Source organism: Tenrec ecaudatus, chromosome 4, assembly GCF_050624435.1.
Source record: "Tenrec ecaudatus isolate mTenEca1 chromosome 4, mTenEca1.hap1, whole genome shotgun sequence".
Taxonomy (NCBI): Eukaryota; Metazoa; Chordata; class Mammalia; order Afrosoricida; family Tenrecidae; genus Tenrec; species Tenrec ecaudatus.
The window spans coordinates 141,130,926-141,153,258 of NC_134533.1; the positions used below are offsets into that span (position 1 = coordinate 141,130,926).

At 45.4% G+C, this 22,333-nt stretch overlaps 1 protein-coding gene across 1 annotated transcript; it reads left to right on the plus strand.

Moving 5' to 3' along the window:
• Positions 1 to 467: 467 nt before the first annotated feature.
• Positions 468 to 22,215, plus strand: COPB2 (coat protein complex I subunit beta 2). Its single transcript, XM_075546840.1, has 22 exons — positions 468 to 612; positions 2,921 to 3,058; positions 8,350 to 8,436; positions 8,632 to 8,758; positions 10,267 to 10,415; positions 10,977 to 11,123; positions 11,958 to 12,057; positions 12,590 to 12,732; positions 12,974 to 13,173; positions 14,429 to 14,539; positions 15,782 to 15,870; positions 15,953 to 16,059; positions 16,610 to 16,753; positions 17,296 to 17,426; positions 17,919 to 18,126; positions 19,562 to 19,672; positions 20,486 to 20,700; positions 20,921 to 21,013; positions 21,098 to 21,278; positions 21,405 to 21,473; positions 21,627 to 21,698; positions 21,870 to 22,215. Exons 1-22 carry the CDS (start codon positions 610 to 612, stop codon positions 21,963 to 21,965), a joined length of 2,721 nt encoding a protein of 906 aa, XP_075402955.1. The 5' UTR covers positions 468 to 609; the 3' UTR covers positions 21,966 to 22,215.
• Positions 22,216 to 22,333: the final 118 nt, after the last annotated feature.

Genomic DNA, 22,333 nt, shown 5'->3' on the forward strand with positions numbered 1-22,333 from the left:
CGGTGAACATATCCGTTTGAGGGTCCCCGCCTCCTAAGGGAGCGACAGAACCAAAGGCTCTTCCGCCCTGACCTTTTCCGCCTCAAACAGCGCCTGGCGGGGCCCCCAGAGATCTCGGCCTCCTTTTCTCGCCCATCAGGGCGCGGTCCTGCACACTGGCATCGCCCCTCCCCCTCCCTTTCCTCTCTTTATGTGGGCATCAGAGGAGGCCCGGAAGAATTTCCTCAGGCGTGACCGTCCAGAAGGGATTAAGCACTTCATCTTCTCCCCTTTTCCTTTTATTTTTCCGGTTCTAGGCCGGTTCAGCAGCTGCATGCCACGGCTCTCAGGGATCAAGCCCAGGCCACGCCTCCCAAGTGACGCGACGTCGGTTCCGTGGAGCGAGAGCCGTCTCGTCGTCTAGGAAACAGGGGAGGGGCTTGGCGAAACGCCCGGCCGGCGCCGAGTTTGCGCAAGCGCACGGACGGTGCTATCTCACTATCGCGAGATTCATCTCCCGGAAGTTCCACGTCAGTCAGTAGGCTGCTCAGCGGGTCGGTCGGTGGGTCTCTCTCTCGGCTTCCGCGGCTGGTGGCTCCCGGGGCCGCGCGGACCTGGACGGACGCAGCCATGGTAGGGCCGGGCGCCGCAGGGGGTGGGAGCGGGGCCCCGCCGGGCGTGGCGGGCTCCTGGGGCTGCTGCACTGGAGCCCGCGGTCAGCCGCGGCCGAACTCTGGTGCGGCCACCACCCCGGGCCTCGCCAGGTCCGGTTCTGGTGTGAGCCCTGGAAGCGGAACGCTCGGGCCGGGGAATCCAGGCCGGCTTGTTGAGGCAGTGCCTGCAGGACAGGAGTCGTTGACTCCCCCGGGAGCCTGGCAGACAGAGCCTCCGGGCGGCGGTGGCATCTGTGGCCCGGAGAGGCCAAGTGTCAGGACATGCTGAACCACGTAAGCAGCTTGGTAAAGTTCGTTCCGTCTGCCCTTCAAACGGCGACAACTCATCTGGGTTCAAGTTGGGTTTGTACCTAGTATGGGGCATGCCGACGTCACGCTACAGAGGTAAATTAAGCCTCGTGTGGAGTCAAAAGGAGACCTAAGGCTCTTAACCGGGCGCTTGGCTGGTGTGCTTTGTTGCATTTGCAGCAGTATGGTGGCTGGTGAGAATGGCAGGCCTTATCACACGTTCTTGTTATTTTTCTTTCTTTTTGCATGCGATGCAGCACAGGACCAAAGGGTTTAAGCTTGAAGACCTTAAAGATGAAAAAATCCAAGCTCCCCATCTTGCAGTTAAATAACAAAACATAGACTTTAGTTTGCACAGCCGATTGTGGTGGAGTCGGCTCTAGAACAGGAGTTCTTGCCATTTTAATGGGCTGTTGACCTCTTGAAGAAACTGATCGAAGTAATGGGTACTCTGAGAGAGCGGCATTAAAAACAAACCTACACAGTTGTACCTAGAATTCCATTGCATGTACAACCAATCGAACAGTTCAACTCCAGCAGTTCTCAACCTGTGGGTCCTGACCTCTTTGGAGTTGAATGACCCTTTCACAGGGGTCACCTAATTCAGAACAGTAGCAAAATTACAGTTATGAAGTAGCGCAACGACAATAATTTTATGACGGGGGCGGGTGTCACCACAGCACCAGGAACTGTATTAAAGGGTCGTGGCATTAGGAAGGTTGAGAACCACTGATCTAAGGTCATTGTGAGTCAGAATTGATGTGGTAGCCTGTGGCAACACACCACACAGCTCACTTCCCATCCCCACTCTCTACACTTTCATGGATCTCCAGGTGTATACATTGCACCCTGTCATTATCCCATGGCCTGCCCAGGTGTGATGTCTGCTATGCTTGCAGTGACAGGCATTTTCAGAAAAGAACCATGGACTTGCCAAATTTAATTCCTCTTACCATATTTGTAGTGAAGAATGTATTTCCACAATGAATTATCATTTCTTTCATTCTTTAGATATTTCTCAATTCGTCATCTCACTTGACAGAGAGTACTTATTGAGTGCCATGTTCTTGGCTGGAACTTTCTTAATTCCCTAATTCTCAACTGCTGTGAGGTAAAGCTACAAAGAATGTTTCCTGGCGCTTGCAGTAGCCCAGGCACTGTTCTCAGGACTTGACATTGAATTTAATACTATGACGCTCCAAACCCAATCAAAGCAAACTCACGACTATCCAGTCAATTCTGACTTGTAGCGACCTTCTAGGACACAATACTCGTCATTCTCAAAATTCGCCTTCCACTAGGGTTCCTGGAATCAGCTCATTTTCCCTTTTTCCCTCCCCCTCCCTGCTCGGTTCCCCCTCCCTCATGAACCCCTAATAATTTATAATTTATTATTTTATCTTATCTTACACTGCCTGGCGTCTCCCTTCACCCACTTTCCTGTTGCCCATCCCCCAGAGAGGAGGTTATATGTAGCTCCTCAAAATCGGTTCCCATGTCTACCCCGCCCCTTCCCTCCTGGTATTGCCACTCTTACCCTTGGTCCTGTGGGGTTCATCTGTCCTAGATTCCCTGTGTTTCCAGATCCAAACTGTACCGCTGTGTATCCTCTGGTCTAACCAAGTTTGCAAGATAGAATTGGGATCGTGATAATTGGTGAGGGGAGGAAGCGTTTAAGAACTAGAGGAAGGTTATTGCTACACTGAACCGGGACCCTCAGAATTTTTAAGAATGTAAAGGGTCTGAGACCAAGACGTTTGAGAGCTGTTGCTATGAACATTTAAATTTTCGATTATTCCCGTTTTTAAAAATGAAAGTGATTGATTTAAATTGAAACTGTGTACCCAACTTTGCAAAGTAAAAATGGACTTTTTATTAACCCGTTATTACCATTTTATTAGCATTAACCTGTTAGTGTGCTGTTTGAGATACTGTGCGCCTTTGGCTTAGCAATCTGAGGTTTTGTTGTTCCTCCGTAGCCACTGCGACTTGACATCAAGAGAAAGCTAACCGCTCGGTCTGACCGAGTGAAGAGTGTGGACCTGCACCCGACAGAGCCATGGATGCTGGCCAGCCTGTACAATGGCAGCGTGTGCGTGTGGAATCATGAAACGCAGGTGGGCCTTCTAAGGCTGGCAGAAAGCAAACGCTCTTCCAGATTATTTATAGTAACAAGAAGAAATAGCAGATCAGAGTCCAGTACCTGGACACAAACCGCTTTCCAAATTAGTGCAAAATATTTTCAATATCGAGGAACTAACATGATCATGGAAGAAATGCTGAGCACTGTCTATGAAATATTCAAGTAACATCGCAATTCTGAGGTAGGTAGGATTAGCCCTGTGAGGAATTGGGGAAACTGAAGCTGATAGAGAATCACTTACTCCAGGTAAAATGTTTGATAATTACTTTTCCATTTGGTGAACCATCTGACAGTTGTAGCAAGGAGATTTGTATTTTACATTTTCCCCCAAATAGTGTTATACAGATCAATTGTATTCAGCCATACAGATCAGATCATGTTAGAAATGTGGTCATCTTTTGATTGTGTCCATGGGACTGTGTGTCTGTATATATGTATATTTATGTATGTGTGTATCTTGTAAATAATCTGCCCTAATTCTTAACATAATTCTCTTTCACCTGAGTAAATGATGTATTCTTTAAATTAGTTTATATCCTCTTGTCCATAGTCTTTATTGATCAGTTGATCTTTCCCCCCACTACAGAATGTGTAGTTGCCATTTTTCAGAAGGAGCCTGGGGAGTTCAGTGTTACAGGACTTGACTGCCCCTAACGCTTGGCAGGTCAAGACTGTCAGCTGCTCCGAGGGGGAAAGAAGTGGCGGCCGCCTCCGTACAGATTTGCAGCCTTGGAGATGTAGGAAGGAGACTCTGCTTTGTTCCTGGGGCCACTCTGACTGCTGTGGGTTTGGCTTCGGTTTACCACACCTCAACATAGTTAGGCAGCTCCTTGAACACCATGCTTATGTTCAAATTTAAGTCCGGCTAAATTTACATATGAACAATTTATCTGAGAAAACAGGATTAGGAACCAACTCAGGAGGTAGATAAACCTGAAAGCACCCTGGAATTTGTTTATTCACCAAAACGGAGCAGTAAAGACTAACACTGCTTCAGGACCTGTCAGTGACATGTGTACACCTCATGTCCACCACTAGCTCCCCGGTGTCGCTAACAGTCTAGTAAGTGTGCAGTAATTACTTGTTGAACTGGTGAATAATTAGCATTCAGTTTACCCCTGAAAGCATTTCAAGGTTTCCATCCTGCAATTTCAGATGTCTAACTGTGAATTCCGTTCTCCTTGATGCAGATAATGTGCATACTAATAGGCATTAAAAACAATCTAATTCTCCATCTAAATATTTAAACTTTTCCTGATTTTCTGCCTTCAGAGCTCTACCACGCCATTTACCCCTCTCTTAGCTATATTATTTCACTGTACCGAAACCAAATCCACTGCCGTCGAAGGATTCCAACTTATATAGGGTTTCCGAGACTGAACCATTACAGAAGCAAACAGCCTTGTCATTCGCCCACAGAGCAGTTGGTGGTTTTGAACTACCAATCTTGCAGTTAACAGTCCATCACGTAGCCCAAAGTGTCACCAGGACTCCTTATCATTCATTGTAGGATGTAGATGTACTTCCCATAGGATTTCCCTTTGGGAAATCATTGTATACCTTAACTTTATCTGGTCATCCTGTTCGCTTGGCCTCCCTTTTTCTGTTGCACTTTCTTTGCTCTCCAACTTGCTCTCTGCTTCTCCTTTCGTAATTCATCTCATTTGGTATTTTATTTCATCTCCCTCTTCCTTCCAAAACGGAAGCTCTCTGAACGCAGAGATGATCACACTAGTGTGATCAACACTTTGCTCCAGAGTAGGGCACGCTGCCTGGCGTGGCGTCTGATTCACAGTGGATGCTCAATACGTCTTTCTTAAAGCATTGCTCCATCTTTGATTCCCTCGGAGTTTTTCTCTTAATTATTCCCAGCAGGAGTTACTATGCATTCAAATACACTGAGAGCAAAATTCTTGGAGTGGGCCAAAAAAAGAAGGGAAGGATGTTTTGGAAGGAAGTTCAAAATACTAGAATTTCTAATAGGATAGTTATGTCTTCTTAGGTGGGTGCAATAGTAGAAAAGAAAAGAAAACAGTGTGTTAGGGTAGGACGCCAACTTGTTGATGAAGTGACCTGAACAAATCGTTTAACCCTCTGAGCTTCAGTTAACTTCTTTGAAATAAAGATGAAATGCTGCTTTCCTTACATCACAGGGCTGCAAAGATCCAGTCAAGCTCGGTAAAGTTGGGTGTGTGCAACCCAAATAGAATTAGTGACTAAGTATCAGTGAATGTTTTTTCTCACCTGACACTGAGCATTAGCACACATTGTCCGTATGCAGACTCCCCCTCACCCCCCACCCACACACTTTAGATTATTTAGTTCCTAGGGACATGAGGTTCCTAGCTCCACCTGTGAGTCGGAGCTGACTTGATGGTGTCTAACGACAGAGACACAGCTGTTCCTCCTGTCAGTTGTCACAACCAAGGCACTTAGACATGGTGTGGAACCATGACTGCCTGTTCCATATCTGTCTTATTTTCACTGCTCACCTGATCCTGATCCTTTGGTTGCTTCTCTATGAGCCTTTGTGCAGTTTTCTACCTTGTAGCTGGCTGTTCTTTCTGACATCCTTTTGCCCTCACTGTCTCAGAATTACCAGGTAACGTGAGCTGATGCCCTTGTTCATTCGATCTTAGTCTTTGAAGTCTGACTTGGGAAGCAAGAGTAGACCTGCCAGTTCTAGAGCAGATCATTAGTCTTACAGTCAACAGTTCATACGCGTTTTGTTTCCACTCGTTTGTTGTGATCCCCGCAGTGTGCCGTCACTTACTCCATTTCCCCTTGTATTTCTTGTTTCCGTTCCTCCTCTTTCCCTGACCTTCTGAACTTGGTAGTTGGTAAACGGCTGCCGTTTGATCTTAATTGGTCGATTGCTCTGTCACAGAGGTGAGTTCAGTTCCAGACTGCAGGGGGAGCATGGGAGCCCCACTAGTCTCTCTCCAGCCACTCAGCCTGGCCCGTGTTATGATTGGGGGTTTTGTTGCACATCTTCCGCCCATCCTGTCCAGGACCTTCTCGTGTGACCTTTTTAGGTCAGTTGGCTGGGGTAGGCGGCAGTAGCTAGTTCTTCCGTCTCAAGGTTGTGGAGACTGTCCCAAGATGGAGGCTGTGTACAGAACAAAGAGCTTGACATGTTGATGTTTTTGCTTAGTAAAGGTCTTGTGATTTTTATGGGAGTACTTTTTGGTACTAGTTGTACAGTATGGAACTGATAGCCTCATTCCGTCATTTTCCTCCCATTCAATTCATCACAATCAGTTTTAGAATATTTTCTTTTTTCTTGTACTCATTGTTATTGGCTCCTTGTTTCCCCCCAACTGCCCTGCCGTGTCCCTAAGAAACTATTAGTCCATCTGCAAAAAATCATACGAAACAAAAAAACCCCAAGAACAGTAACAAAATCAGAGAAAAACCTCAATAGAGAAGAAAGCAGAAAATACTAAAAAACTAAAGCAACTTTAAAATGGGTCAAAAGGGAAATCAAATGATAAGGTGTTAAATATTAACCTAATTGCATCTACCACAACCGACATTCAAATGTGCTTTATCTGATAGCAAGACTTTACTTCCCTGGTCAGTGGTCAGAGGGATCCGCCAGAGGCTTAATCTGTATGGGGACTCTGCAGATGGATTTTGGGATTTCACTGTCTTTTTTTTTTTTATATATATATATTAGATTTTTTTCACTGTCATTTATAGCCTTCTGCAAACTGGGTGCTCAGCATTCTATTAATCATTGTGTGGATTTTTATATTTTGACCTTGAGCTACTTGAAGGAACTCAAAATCACTCTGATTTCATACTTTAGTAACATTAGGAGAGAAGCATGTTGCCAAAGTGTGCAAAAGATCCAGTCTTCTTGTTGAGTCACTGCCATGGGTTTAATTTAACATAGAAACTGAAGCTTTTTCAAGTATCTCAGTTTTGAAGATGTTAAAAGATGATCAGTTGCTTGTTTTTAATTTGACATTTAGATTTTGTGTTAGGCCAGGTAGACTAGAAAAACACACTCATAAAATTGCATATTGTATAAGAAAGAGTTTTATATAAATAGAAATTGTATATTGAGAAAACATCCCAGCCTAGTCCAGATAAGGTCCATAAGTTCGATTGCAGGTCATATGTCTGATACCCATCTATAAAGTCCTCTTCAGACTTGTGCAACAAATGGAGTGACGCCGAATGCAGGAAGATCACAGAGCAGTGGGTGGAAAGTCTTGTGGATCCAGTGGCAGTGGAAGCATGTTGGCGTTGGCAGGGGTCTCCACGTGGCTCCTTCAGCTCCAGGGCTCTAGCATAGCTCCATGTGTCTTGTCAACAGGAATGTCTCACAGGGAGTGTCTGTGTGACCCCTCTCCAGCGGGCTATTTATCTCCATGGTGCCTCCAAATGAGGTCATCAAACTGCGACATGATTGACAGGCTAAACTCCATCCCTTCACTCTCCAGTCTCAGGTTGACACCAGATTTTGTAACTGCCACAGCTTTCATATTTTATAGTCTGACAGTATTTTAAAATTCAAAGTGGTCTCTCTCTAGCCACAGGAACAGCCTTACTATCGATTTTGATTATACACTTGGCCTGTTGACCACCTATGGACGTGACCTGAATTTGTTCTGGTTGCAAGTGTCTCTTACTGGTTCCATGACAGAAATTTCTTCCCTGCTTTTTGAATGTTGGTGGGGATCTTCTCCTTCTTAACACATTATTTGTATTTTTGTCTTTATCCTATTATGATTTTATCCTTACTACCTTAGGGCGATTTTGTTTCTTATTGTTTTCTATTGGGTCTCCATCTGTGAAGCACAGGAGGAGTGGATGCATAACGATAATAAGTGATACAAGGGGACATAGGGATACAGGGTGGGGCTGTGTGATAGGGAGGGAAAGGGGATCTCGGGAGTAAATGAGGGAAGCGATTGTGGTGGTACAGCTCATTTTAAAAGCAAGGTAGCTGCTATGAGTGGAGTGGGGGGGGATGCGCTAAAATTGATGTGATATTAGATGATTTTCCTCATAATTGAGATATTGAATTGTAAACTATGTAAATTGTAAAATATTGATATGGAAATTGTGTCAATAAAACTGTTGGGGGAAAAAACCTGAAAATATAAATAAATAAACCTAGCAAATCACTACTAACAGCAACAAAAAAATCAAAGTGATCTAAATAACTGAACGATCTACATGTGTTAGAATAGTTTCCCAGCTATTTTCTCATAAGTATATTTCAAAAGTCTCTATTCTTGTTGAATTTTTAAGACGCTGGTGAAGACTTTTGAAGTGTGCGACCTTCCTGTTCGCGCTGCGAAGTTTGTTGCAAGGAAGAACTGGGTTGTGACAGGAGCGGTAAGTGATTCCCGGAATCCCCTTCCATTCCAAATTGACCACAGTGGTGTAAATGAATTGCAGAAATGTAATTCCTAATTTTAAAAAATTGACACAGTATTTTGAAGCCCGGCCTTCGTTCCTTGAGTGAACAATGTAGCTTTCGTACTATTGATGTCACGACCGTGATGATAGCGTGATCTTTTTCATTCCTAGGATGACATGCAGATTAGAGTGTTCAATTACAATACTCTGGAGAGAGTTCACATGTTTGAAGCACACTCCGACTACATTCGCTGTATCGCCGTTCACCCAACCCAGCCTTTCATTCTAACCAGCAGTGGTAAGAGCTGAGCCCTTCTTGATGTTCATAGCTCTGTGGGTAATTCAGGTTCATTTGGGGCAACGTGCTACCATTTGTGTTTTAATGAAATTTCAGCTGGTACTTAGGGCTTGTCTAGCAATTGCTGAGATTCTGGTTAGAGAAGGCCTTGAGGTCTGGATGCTTAATCATCTGGACAGAAAGCTCATTTGCATGCTGCTGAGCGCGCATTGGCCGGTTGCCATCCCTGGTCAGATTTGTCTTCAGATTCTATGAGTTTGCTCCTTGCTAGTCTAGAAATTGGGAGCTATTTAGGAGGCCAATTAAGACAAGTAGTACTGAGTCCATAAAAGGCCTTTCAAGCATGTTCAGATTTAAAATTGAGAAGGGGCTAAGAAGGTCTGTGGTCGCCGCTGGCCGCTGAAGAGATAATGATTGTTGTGTGGGCGTTGCCATCACTGCGCACTCACACTGGCCTCTCATCGCACCTGGGCAGGCCTTTTGTCACGCTGGAAGGCTCAGATTGCAGTTTTTCTTACATGTTGCTGTAAGTGTGCTGCTAGTTTGCCATTTAATTTTTTTTAAAACATATTAGGGGCTCATACAACTCTTATCACAGTCCATACATATACATACATCAATTGTATAAAGCACATCTGTACATTCTTTTCCCTAATCATTTTCTTTTTTTTTTTCTCCTCTTTTTTTACATTTTATTAGGGGCTCATACAACTCTTATCACAATCCATACGTATACATACATCAATTGTATAAAGCACATCCATACATTCCCTGCCCCAGTCATTCTCAAAGCACTTGCTCTCCACTTAAGCCCTTTGCATCAGGTCCTCTTTTTTTTCCCCTCCCTCCCCATTCGCCCCTCCCTCATGTGCCCTTGGTAATTTATACATCGTTATTTTGTCATATCTTGCCCTATCCGGAGTCTCCCTTCCACCCCTTCTCTGCTGTCCCTCTCCCAGGGAAGAGGTCACATGTGGATCCTTGTAATCAGTTTCCCCTTTCCAACCCACTCACCCTCCACTCTCCCAGCATCGCCCCTCACACCCTTGGTCCTGAAGGTATCATCCACCCTGGATTCCCTGTGCCTCCAGCCCTCATATGTACCAGTGTACAGCCTCTGCCCTATCCAGTCCTGCAAGGTAGAATTCGGATCATGGTAGTTGGGGGGAGGAAGCATCCAGGATCTGGGGGAAAGCTGTGTTCTTCATCGGTACTACCTCGTACCCTGACTGACCCATCTCTTCTCCTAAACCCCTCTATGAGGGAATCTCCAGTGGTTTGCCATTTAATTTATCGTCGCTTGTCTACAGAGAGTTGCATTCCTTCTTTAGGATAAATAAGGAATTGGAAAAAAATCTCTTCCTTGTCATTCAATTTCTGTGAGTCTCGGGATGTATAATTTAATATTGGTAGGTTTCCTGCCGTAGAAGACACAAGACCTCGGTGTGTTTGTTCTGAAAGGAAAGAAACAGACATTGCAGCTAACTCGAGGCTATCTTTTGGCCTAGATGACATGCTCATTAAGCTGTGGGACTGGGATAAGAAATGGGCATGTTCACAAGTGTTCGAAGGGCACACCCATTACGTCATGCAGATTGTGATCAACCCCAAAGACAACAATCAGTTCGCCAGTGCGTCTCTGGACAGGACCATCAAGGTATGCCCGTGGTCTGCTGTTTGTGACAATGATGGTTACAGTGGAGGGAAGCGGTCAATGCCTTACTACTGGCTGCCCAGAAAGTTATTCCTGCCATCAGTGAATTTTGAAATAGAAAGAGATCTTCTCATTTTAATTCAAAGGTGATATTCTACTTCAGAAAAAATGTGTGGCAGTTGTAGCCCATAATGAAACTAATTTTCCTTATGAATATGCTGTAAGATATTTTAAGCCTCTGGAAACCCAGAATAAAAAAATAGACTTGTTACCTATAAATGTACTGTGGTTGAGTCGATTCCAAGTCATAGCTCATAGTGACCCTCTAGGACAGTAGAGCTGCCCTGTGGGTTTCTGAGACTAACTCTTAGCAGGAGTAGAAAGCAGTTGCTGGTTTCGAACTACTGACCTACAGAATCACCAGGGCTCCCATTTGTTGTATACAGAGTTGATATTAGTTGAGACTGACTCAACAGTCCCTAGCCCCAGAGTTAAACATGGTGTTGGCTTGTGTCGTGAGAGACAGGGCCCAGGCTGACCGGCAGATGCTTTTGCTCTCTGAAGGTGTGGCAGCTGGGCTCTTCATCGCCAAACTTCACTCTGGAAGGACACGAGAAAGGCGTGAATTGCATCGATTACTATAGTGGTGGCGACAAACCCTACCTCATTTCAGGGGCAGATGACCGGCTGGTTAAAATATGGGACTACCAGGTACAGCTTTTCATGACCTCCCTTGCCACGTGTCAGGTATGGTTGTCACCGCTGCTCACGGGAGCGCGCAGCCTCGGCGTGCTGATCTCCAGTCAGCATGGTGTCCCGAGGCCGCAGGGTGTTCATCTAGGTGGCAGCCCCTCACTCTGCACACAGATGAAAAGAAATGGAGTCACGATTTCAAATTGAATGCCAGGCTATTACTTTTCACTTAAGAGTCATTGAAATCAATTCTGACTTCAGTCTTCTCTTTGGCAAAACATTTATTTTTGGTACTAGCAAGTCCGTGGTTACCCTTGTGACATAGCAAGGGTAGGTGTCATTTTGCCACCTAAAACTTTTACAAACCTAGTTACGAACTGCAGTTACTGTGCTCTTTTATGGCTTAAGGTTTTCTTTTGTTTTTGCCTCTCCAGTGGGAATATTTCCTCAAGCAGTTAATTAAATGAAATATACAAAAACAGTTTTAGTTTGTAGCTTATTAAAATTTGTGCTGAAATCCACAACATAAGTATTAAATGCTAAGGGCACACTGTTCTACGTACCACAGAGGGGAAATTCGTTATCCTGGGAATACAGGGAATGATATTTGGATGAGAACCATAATCTTCCAGTATGTTTTTTTCTCTTTGAATGTGATTGTTACGTTTGTATTTGCTTGTATGTTGCCTGGATGGTTGGAGAAAATGTTCAGAGGCATAGCAAGAGCACTTTCTTTTCAGTGCTTCCATATGGAATACTATTGTGATCATCATTTATAGTGTGCCTGTGCCCTGGGACGATTACGGATGGCTTGCCTGTGTTTCTCTAAGAAAATATGTTTTCTGCACACAGAATAAAACATGCGTGCAGACCCTTGAGGGGCATGCCCAAAATGTGTCTTGTGCCAGTTTTCATCCTGAGTTGCCAATCATCATCACAGGGTCAGAAGATGGTAAGTGAGATTCATTCCCCCCCTTTTGCTTGTAAATATTAAATAATATTTTTAAGCCAGGAAGTGCCTCTGTCTTGTAGCTGGAGGCTTCTGAGAATTGTGTTAGACTTCAGCTATCGAACCAGATAAAGGGGCATCACCATCCAAATGTGCTTTGGCAGCAGATTCCACCCCTGCTGCTCTGTGGAGAGGTGGATCTAGTAGATTATGAAACAGAACCAATATCCATTCATAGGCAGAGGGGTGGCGTCTCCATGAGAAGAGACTTGGTGCCTGGTGGGCCCTCAGCCCCAATCCTGTTAGCAGCTCACACGTAAGGTCACATTCCTTAGGTTTTGTTTCTTATACTTTTTTCCCTAGGTTTATTTAGGTTGCTTTAAAAAATCACTTATCAATGACAACCAAAAAAAAAAATTGTCCATCAGCTGCCAGGAAGTATTTCCTATTTGAAGAAAGACTTGCCTGCAGCTGTTTCCCCTGACGGGTCCTTGGATGTTCAAACCAAAGGGAGCATTCTCGTTGCTCTTTTTAGGGACCGTGCGTATTTGGCATTCAAGCACCTATCGCCTCGAGAGCACGCTCAACTACGGAATGGAAAGAGTATGGTGTGTGGCCAGTCTGAGAGGGTCCAACAATGTCGCCTTGGGCTACGATGAAGGGAGCATCATCGTGAAGGTACGGCCCTGAGTTCCCCTGCCCAGCTAAGTAGTGGACCGAGGGGCAGCGGTTTCCCTGCGGCAGGGTCGTCGTTTCTGAGACAGCGGTGTTGCTAAAGGGCACTTCTTCCTTTCACGCTCGAGAGTCAGTGCTGCAGACTTGACATGGACAAGGCACTGGAACAAGAGTGTCTGCTTTGCTGAGGTTTCCTCTGCTTGCTTTCCTGTCCATTGCTAAGAGCCATTTGTCATTCTTCCAGCTTGGGCGGGAAGAACCTGCCATGTCCATGGATGCCAACGGGAAGATCATTTGGGCCAAGCACTCAGAAGTCCAGCAGGCCAACCTGAAAGCAATGGGGGATGCTGAAATTAAAGACGGGGAAAGATTGCCGCTGGCAGTGAAGGATATGGGGAGTTGTGAGCTATACCCTCAGACTATTCAGCACAACCCTAACGGACGGTGAGTGAACACAGTGGTCTCTCTGAGCACCTGTGGATGTGAGGAAAGAGGGCACCTCTGCAGGGCACGTGGCAGCTGGTGGGGCCGGCATGTCCCATCCGTCCTCTGGCCTTCCCTGTGCCACACCGTTCTGAAGAGTTAAGTGATCGCATGGTTACTCCAGTTCCCAGGGTCGTGTGCCCCTCTGAGTGAGGACAAGCACGTGTCTTACCCCAAGACTCAGTAGGTGCTACTTACATCCTGACGGACTCGTCGCTCTTAAGGCATATGTCTCTTGAAAAAAGCATGGGTAGTAACTGCTACTTATTTGGAATTTAAGCTTTCAATTTTGTGTCATCTCCTAAGGCTTATTAATCACTGATGACAACTCGGTGACCCTGTAGGACAGGTTAGGGCTGCCCTGCGAGTTTCTGAGGCTGTAACTGTTTACAGGAGTAGAAAGCCCCCTCTCAGACCTGCTGCTGGCTTTGGACTGCTGCCCTCGTGGATCACAGCCCAGCTTGGGAGTTTCAACTGAGTAGCTATAGAAATTATTTTACAGGTCAGAGCCTAACACTACCCTAATTGCTTCAAAAGACTGATACCTAGTCCAAGAGTTGGTACCCGTGATCATTTTGATGGAGCTGTTTTATGAGGATTAGGGAGACATTATCTGGTCCTCCTCACACCAAGGACTTTCCTTGCCTTGAATGCTACCTTTAGCAGTCCTTTGGGAACAGCCAATAGAGTATTCTAAATGGCAACTGAGCTGGTTGATGTCTTTTGAGAAATTTTTATTTGAGTGTACATGATGTTACTTAAATGTGATATTTTAAGTATTTAAATGTTAATATATCCTGTTTATTTTTAATACATTAAAAAACTAATAAAACATTTTTACTTCCTTGAATAACAGCTTTAAAGTGAAGGTCGTCTTATAGCAAGATAGGGCCTTCCAGTCAGGTAGATGGAATGAACAGACTGGTAGCCCTGCCGATGCTCAACAAATCCCAGTTGAGAGATTGGAGCACACATCCCACCCCACCCGCATTCTGCAGCCTCCCCAGTCTTTCCTTGTTTTAAGAGAAGGCCATTGCACGAGCAGAAATACTTCTCAAGCTCTGCTTTCAGAGACATGTGTAGTGTAAAACATCTTCGATTTGGTTAAATTGTAACCCTCAACGGCAACAGCATTGGTTAGCAGATCAGGTGAAGCTTTGGCTCTTGGTTTCTGCATGTGTGCAGCTCCCTGAGCCCCCGTCTGACTCTCTGCTAGGTTTGTTGTGGTGTGCGGCGATGGCGAGTACATCATCTACACAGCAATGGCCCTGAGAAACAAGAGCTTCGGGTCTGCCCAGGAGTTTGCTTGGGCCCACGATTCTTCAGAGTAAGTTTTCCCTCTTGTGAAACCCAGCTCGCCCTGACTGCCACCAGGTGATCTGTGTTCAAGTGCAGTATGGGGATCCGCCTGGCTCAGCCTGGGCTTCAGGTCTCCGTGTTAAAGACCGCCTGTGGGCAGGGTAGAGTTGGGGGCAGCTCTCTGCCCTCTGGGCTGCCTTTGTGCTCTCTGCATTTAGTATGAATCTGGCAGACCAGAGCTGATCTCATAATCCCACCCACGTGGCCTGGTGATTATGGCCTTAAGGAAGGGGAGTCCTCAAGTGCAGTCCTCGGCGGCCTTCCTGCTGGTGCCTGCAGATTGCCTGCCCTGTGCACGCTGGTGGGAGTCGTGCTGTCACCCAGTCAGAACCGCACGGCATCTTTGTTCAAACTCATTTCTGTTTGTGATGCCTATCCCACACCCACACAAACGCCTATTTTCTCAAAAATAAATTTATGTTTAAATTATAATGTTCATCAAATATTTTCTCTGAAAACAAAATCATTTAATGAATTAATATATTAAAAAGTCACTGCTCGGTTCTATTGAGTCCTGTGTGAAGCAAGGACTAAACACCAGCTTTGGGTATTCTTGGGCCACGCAACTGAGCGGCCCCAAACCGCACGTCACAGCTCCCTGCTGATTTTCTTTTCCCAGCCATTGCACTTGCCCTGCCCCCAGGAGGGTGGCGTCAGCCTTCGTATTGCACTGTAAAGTGAGCAGATCTGTTTGGTACATTCTAAACAGTAAGATTTACTGAGAGATCAGGAATGATTTTCCTATTTTCATCAGTCTCCTAAGTACACTATACACAATTTCATATAGTTGGTCAGCTGAAGCAACATTCCAGCTCAGGAATTGCTTGCCCTTTAAAGTGAGTTATGCATCATAACCAACTGGGGCTGCCCTCTAAACTGACTTATGCATCATGATCAACTGGGGCTGCCATCTAAACTGAGTGAGGTTATGCCTCAGCATCAGTGGCGCAGCCAATTCTGATTTTTTGTTCCACTGTCCGCATCACCAGTTTGTTTAAACCTTCACCTGCTATGAGTCTGGAGGTATTCCAGGTTCTAAACCATTACACATGCTCTAGCAATCTGTAATAGTGTGAAATCGGATTACTTTTTGTCCTGGGGAAAGAACATACTAGGGAATCTGCTAATCTTTGAATTTGTATTTCTGACATTTGGTGGAAGTATGGTTTAGTTTGTAATGTCCTTTGTTTGCCTTCCTCCTCTCCCGCAGATATGCAATAAGAGAGAGCAACAGTGTTGTAAAAATATTTAAGAACTTTAAAGAAAAGAAGTCATTTAAACCAGATTTTGGAGCAGAGAGTGAGTATGTTTATGCATAATGCAGATTTCGGAGCTTTGTTGTAGCTCAGAAACACCTGAACAATCTTTTCTGTCCTTTTAGGTATCTATGGAGGCTTCTTATTGGGGGTCCGATCTGTAAATGGCTTAGCCTTCTACGACTGGGACAATACAGAGCTCATACGCAGAATTGAAATTCAGCCCAAACACGTGCGTGTTCCTGCCTTTGTTCTGTTCGTAGCATGTGGCTTTGTGATGGCCTCGGGGTCCCTGTGCCCAAGGAATGTCCTGTGCCCTGCTGCCCCTGTTACATTGTGTCGGACACATTGCCTATATATATATGCATGTCCAGTGTGGATAGATGTTATATATGTAGACACACACAGATACACATGATACACAGTGGTGTATTTACGTTTCATAGGGATGAGGTACAGCTGGGGAGATGGTGTCTAGGCTCCTTTGGGAGGTGATAATGAAAAGGAATTGGGAAAGAGTGTTCTTCAGGCACTGAGAATAGACACTGTTGCACTGACTGACAGCTCACCCAGGCTGCCTGCGGCCCCGCAGTCTTTGCATCACCAGGTCGCATGCAAGTGCCTGCAGTGCCTAGATGCACGTAGTAGCCACTACCTGGAGTTCTTGAGCACACGCCAATGATCTTATTCTGAGAAGTCAGATCTTGCACGAAAAAACATATATTCTTCTGTTGCTACTCAGAAATCCCAAATCCCTTGTCTGTTTTTGTTGGCTGTTGCAGATTTTCTGGTCTGATTCTGGGGAGCTGGTCTGTATTGCCACCGAGGAATCGTTCTTTATCCTTAAGTACCTGTCGGAAAAAGTCCTGGCCGCACAGGAGACGCACGAAGGAGTCACTGAAGACGGCATTGAAGATGCCTTTGAGGTAACGGCATTCGTGAAATTTTGCTGTTTTCACATGATTCATATTCTGATAACAACTCCACGGATTGCAATGTTTGGTTATAAATTCAGTTTGGGAAGCTAAGCCTTTAAGGAGAACTTGGTGAAAAGGGAACATTAAAATCTTGACTCAAAGATCAGACTTTAAAAGCATATATGCTTAAAAGAACTTGTTGCTTTGACTTTAGGAGATCTTTGTTCAGATACTGAGATCTGTTTCGCCCAAGAAGTGTCCATCGAGCCCCTCCACTGTGCCGAGGGCCTGCATGCAGTTTTGAAATTGTGTTACTAACATTTCATGGGTGTAAGGGGCCTCGACCATGCCCCAGCTCTGAGAGGTCACATTATAAATGCTTGTCTGGAAATTTGTTCTTACAGGAAGAAAGAAGAAACTTTTTTTTTTCTTGAAGCAGAATTTTACTCTCCTTATCTTCCCTTCCTGCCCCCAGTTTATATTCAGCTCTAGTTTCTGGCTGGTTCACTAGTATGGGTTTTTATGTTTATTTATCTTGTTTTGTTTTGTAGGTTCTTGGTGAGATTCAAGAAATTGTGAAAACAGGGCTGTGGGTAGGCGACTGCTTCATTTACACCAGTTCCGTCAACAGATTAAATTACTACGTGGGAGGAGAGATAGTCACTATTGCTCACTTGGACAGGTAGCTGAGTATCTTCCTGCTTTCCTCTCCAGTCTCACGAATTTAAAAGCATGCTTTAGACCACCCCTTGCTGGCTTACAGCACGAGGACAAACAACCATTGAGTCACTTCTGACTCGTAATGAGCCTGTAGGACAGAGCGAACTGCCTCTGTGGATTTCTGAAATGAACTCTGTAGGAGTAGAAAGCCTCGTGTTTCTCTTGAGCAGCAGCTAGTTGGTTTGAACTACTGACATTGCCATTATGAACCCAACATAGAACCCATCACACCACCAGGCTCCTTATAGCAAGAGTAGAGTAGAGCCTGATGTTTCCATGTGGAAATTTTAGTAGATGGACTATTATTAGTAAAATGAAATCAATCAGATGGGAAGTTTGGGCAGCAGGCACAGAGATACCTCTCATTCAGTATACAGCAGGAGGGTGGGTGTGCTTATTCACATTAACTAGAGATTTGGGCTCCGTTCTGAATTGGTTTCTGGTTTTATTGCAGGACCATGTATCTCCTGGGCTATATTCCAAAAGACAATAGGCTCTATCTGGGGGATAAGGAGCTGAACATTGTCAGCTACTCCCTGCTGGTGTCTGTGCTGGAGTACCAGACTGCTGTCATGCGGAGGGACTTCAGCATGGCTGACAAGGTCCTCCCCACCATTCCTAAAGAGCAGAGGACCAGGGTGGCGCACTTTCTGGAAAAGCAAGTAAGAGAAGTTTTTCTTTGCTTTTAAAAACAACAAAGCAATATTAGGATGGGTTTGGAAAGCTCTTTGTAATTGCCAGCCATTGGCTTATGCAGTGGAAGGTCTCCTGCAAGTTTCCTTTAGGTGTGTTGTTCTGGGTAGACTAGAAAACAAATCTACGGAGACTCGTGTATAAAAGAGCTGTATCCCAACAGAAATTGTACATTAAGAAAACATCCCAGTCCAGATCAAGTCCATAAGTCTGATATTACCTCATATGTCGATACCAGTCCATAAATTCCTCTTTAGACTCACACAAATGCAGGAAGATCACAGACCAGTGGGTGCAAAGTCTTATGGCTCCAGTGGTGTGGAAGCATCTCAGCGCTGGCAGGGGTCTCCATGTGGCTCCGTCAGGCTCTAGCGTAGCTCCATGTGTCTAGTCGCAGGAATGTCTCGCAGGGAGTGTGTGTATCCCGCCTTCAGCGAGCTATTTATCTCCTTAGTGCCTCCAAATGAGGTCAAGCTGCGACCTGATTGACAGGCTAAACTCCACCCCTTCACTCTTAATCCTCTCAAATTGACAACAGATTATATAACTACCTCATTAGGGTTCTTCCCAAGGGAGTGTTTATACCTGCCCACCTGCTTTTCAGGTGCCAGATGTTGTTCCTACCGTCTCCTTTCCCTACTTTTTCCTTGGGAGTTTATGCCTGTAAAAAAAAAAAAATTCCCCTTTGGTGTCATTTCAGGGGACTTGCGGGGAGGGAAAGTAAATGTGTGCTAAGTTCACCTCATCTCATCCTGTTTCTGAAGCATTCCGTGATTCTTCCATCCTCCACTCTTGGATTGCCGAATTACATAACTCAAACTCTCTGCCATTGCGCTTATTCCATCTCACAGTGACCCTGTAGGACAGAATAGAACTGGCCCTGGGAATTTCCTAACTAGCTCAGCACAGAGCAGAAACCCTCCTCTTTCTCCCAAGGAGTAACAGGTGGTTTCAAACTGCCAACCTTATGATTAATAGCATAGAGGGTAACATGCCACAAGGGCTCCTCATTTCTTGATCCAAACCAAACTTGCCGCCAACAAGTCAGTGCCAACTCCTAGCGACCCTATAGGTGCCCCTGGGATGTTCCCAAGACAGGAACGCTTTACAGGAGCAGAACAGCCCGTCTTAATGTGCTGGCCTGGTAGTGTGCAGCCCAGCCCGTACCCACTGTGCCTGCCACCAGGGCTCCTTTGTCAGAGCGAGGTCAGTGCTAGCAAAGAAAGTACTCCTTCTGCCCAGTGCTGCTGCGTGCGGTGCTCCTGGATGCGTGGGCGGCTGACCGTTTGCTTTAGCGGGGAAGTCCAATTTGAAATGCAGACAGAGCTAGGGCAGGAGCCAGGCAGAATTTGCACCACACTGTAAACATAAACATGTGTAAACACGTCTTTTAAATCTGTTTAGGGCTTCAAGCAGCAAGCTCTTACCGTGTCCACAGACCCTGAACATCGCTTTGAACTTGCTCTTCAGCTTGGAGAGTTAAGCATTGCCTATCAGTTGGCAGTGGAAGCAGAGGTGCGTATTGATTCATGATTTTCCCTTAGTGGCGCAGAGGTTGCTAGGCACTTTTGTGCTTGGTTCATAGTTAGTGACACAGTTGGTGGTGATTACCTCAGGTCTTTTTCAAACGTGAATGCGAATCTTTGCATAACTTCAGTGAATTCTGTTGGAGATGGCCGTAGCGCGCTCATTGGTCTAAGGAAGAGCGTTCTCTACTTGTGAGAGCTCTCTTGGCCTAGAAGGAAAGCTGAGACTAGTACAAGGCAGTGTGGGAATGCTGAAGAGTGCAGCCTGGACGCAGCAGAAACCTGAGACTATCCCCAGCTTACCACAGCAGGCTTTCACCACGGAGGCCAACGCCATTTGTGTCATCCTTGTGTCTTGAGGGGTTTTCATTGTGGCTCCACTCTCGTGCCACTGCTAAGTTCATTTCAACCGCACAGAAACTTTAGGTATGTTAAAATACAATGTGCGTAGCATTTTAGTTGATTTCTGAGAGGCTACAATTGACAGCTGATACTTATTGCTAAATATTTAGGGACATAAGTTTCTACACTTTTCAATTAGCATTAACTTGCTTATTGAAATAATTAAGAACTCCCACTTAGATGGTTATACGTTATTTCACTAGAATTACAAAATAAAAATACATTGGGTTGATGATTATTCATACATCATTAAAATTATTTTGTGTTGGAATTTATTTTATGTGAATATCTTTTAAAATATTTTGTCATACATATCAACAGAGTAATGCTAAGGTTAACAGAATTAGGTGGCGATTTCAGTATTTTCAAATATGCTGACCTTGGAAACTGTCTCTTACAGTCAGAACAGAAGTGGAAACAGCTGGCCGAGCTTGCCATTAGTAAATGTCAGTTTGGCCTCGCCCAGGAGTGTCTGCACCACGCCCAGGATTACGGTGGTCTGCTGCTTTTGGCCACTGCCTCGGGAAATGCTGGTATGGTGAACAAGCTAGCAGAGGGCGCCGAGAGAGATGGCAAGAACAATGTGGCATTCATGAGCTACTTCTTACAGGGCAAGTAAGTATTCATCCAGTCTACAAGGAATTTGCAAAGTAATGAAAAGCAATTCTAAGTTGAGAATGGATTTTGAAGAAGAATCAGCCCTGGAGAGGAGATGGAAGGGGGTGGGGTGGCCTGTCATTGACTTAGCCTTAGCTAAAGTCACATTTCTTAAATATGATAAGTGCCCCCATTAGTGTCTATTCTTGGTCACTCAGCTCTTATTTTTAATCTGTAGGCTTGATGCTTGCCTAGAACTCTTGATCAGAACCGGACGACTGCCAGAAGCTGCCTTCCTGGCCCGAACTTACCTCCCCAGTCAGGTTTCAAGGTACAACTTTTAACTTTAGGGAGCAGTGTTTCCATTAAGAACAGAGCACACCTACTTCGCCTCTCTTTGGTTTCATACCTGCAGGGTAGTGCAACTCTGGAGAGAGAGTCTCTCAAAAGTCAATCAGAAAGCTGCAGAGTCCCTTGCTGATCCAACAGAGTATGAGAACCTCTTCCCTGGACTGAAAGAAGCCTTTGTGGTTGAAAAGTGGGTGAAGGAAACACACTCTGCCCTGTGGCCCGCCAAGAAGTACCCACTAGTCACGGTGAGCGGCTAGGCCAGAGCGCTTTGTGCCTCTGGGCGTGAACTGCATGAAAAGACTTCTTGTTGGGCTAAGAGTTTGCTTCAGGGCGAACTCACACACTAACTGGTTTCCAAATACTTCTGACAGCCCAATGAAGAAAGAAATGTTATGGAAGAGGCCAAAGGGTTGCAGCCCTCAAGACCTGCAGCCCCACAGGTCAGTAGAATACTGCATGTGAACGTCAAGCTGTCACTCATGTATGCATCTTAAGCCCCGCTTCCAAACCCTGATATTGCTTTGCTTGGGTGGGACATTTCCAATTGCTGAACAAATTCCCTTGGCTTCATCTGTGTCCACTTGGACTTTCAGGAAGTTGATGGGAAGCCTGCCTCTCCTACTCCAGTGATAGTGGCCTCCCACTCACCCAACAAAGAAGAACAGGTAGGTCACACACCAGACCCAGACCTCCTGTCGGAGTGCACTCGGCCGCTCCCCACTTCCTCCAGTCTAGCTCGGCCACCGCTCCAGAGCAGGGGGAACATTTTGGATTCCCAAACTGCCAGTATATTTCACACTTAAATATAGCGCTCCATTGTCCTCTTTTCCTTGCAGAGTTTATTTGAACTGGAAGTAGATTTGGATAATTTGGACTTGGAAGATCTTGACACAACCAATATCAATCTGGATGAAGAGATTTTGTGTGATTGAACTTAGTGTTCCCCACATATCCGTGCAAACAGAGCGTTGAAATGTATTATCGACCTTGATCTTGACCCGACCACAGTGCATTAGACTGTGACAAACTCCTCGGATTTTCACACGCAGCAGCTGTGCAGCATGGCGCGGAGTGCCTCCTGCAGCTTCTGAATCCCCACATTTCCCTGGTTAACTAAAGCAGACATGGGCTTTGTTTTTCATACGTTCATGACGCCCAATCTCATAAAATCTTTTGAATTAATGAAGGTGCTTCTGCTTCCTTTCTGAATGATGAAAATAGGTTTTGGGGTTTAACGTGAAACACCCTGGTTTTGGCTACTGAGGCAGAGAGCAACACCTCACCGCAGCCAGGTTCAGCC

What these genes read in the sequence shown, in the direction of transcription:
- COPB2 (XM_075546840.1), top strand. An exon ending in TTGAAATTCAGCCCAAACAC is followed by an intron (nt 16,060 to 16,609) that starts GTGCGTGTTCCT and finishes TGGCTGTTGCAG; the next exon opens with ATTTTCTGGTCTGATTCTGG. An exon ending in CACCCAACAAAGAAGAACAG is followed by an intron (nt 21,699 to 21,869) that starts GTAGGTCACACA and finishes TTTTCCTTGCAG; the next exon opens with AGTTTATTTGAACTGGAAGT.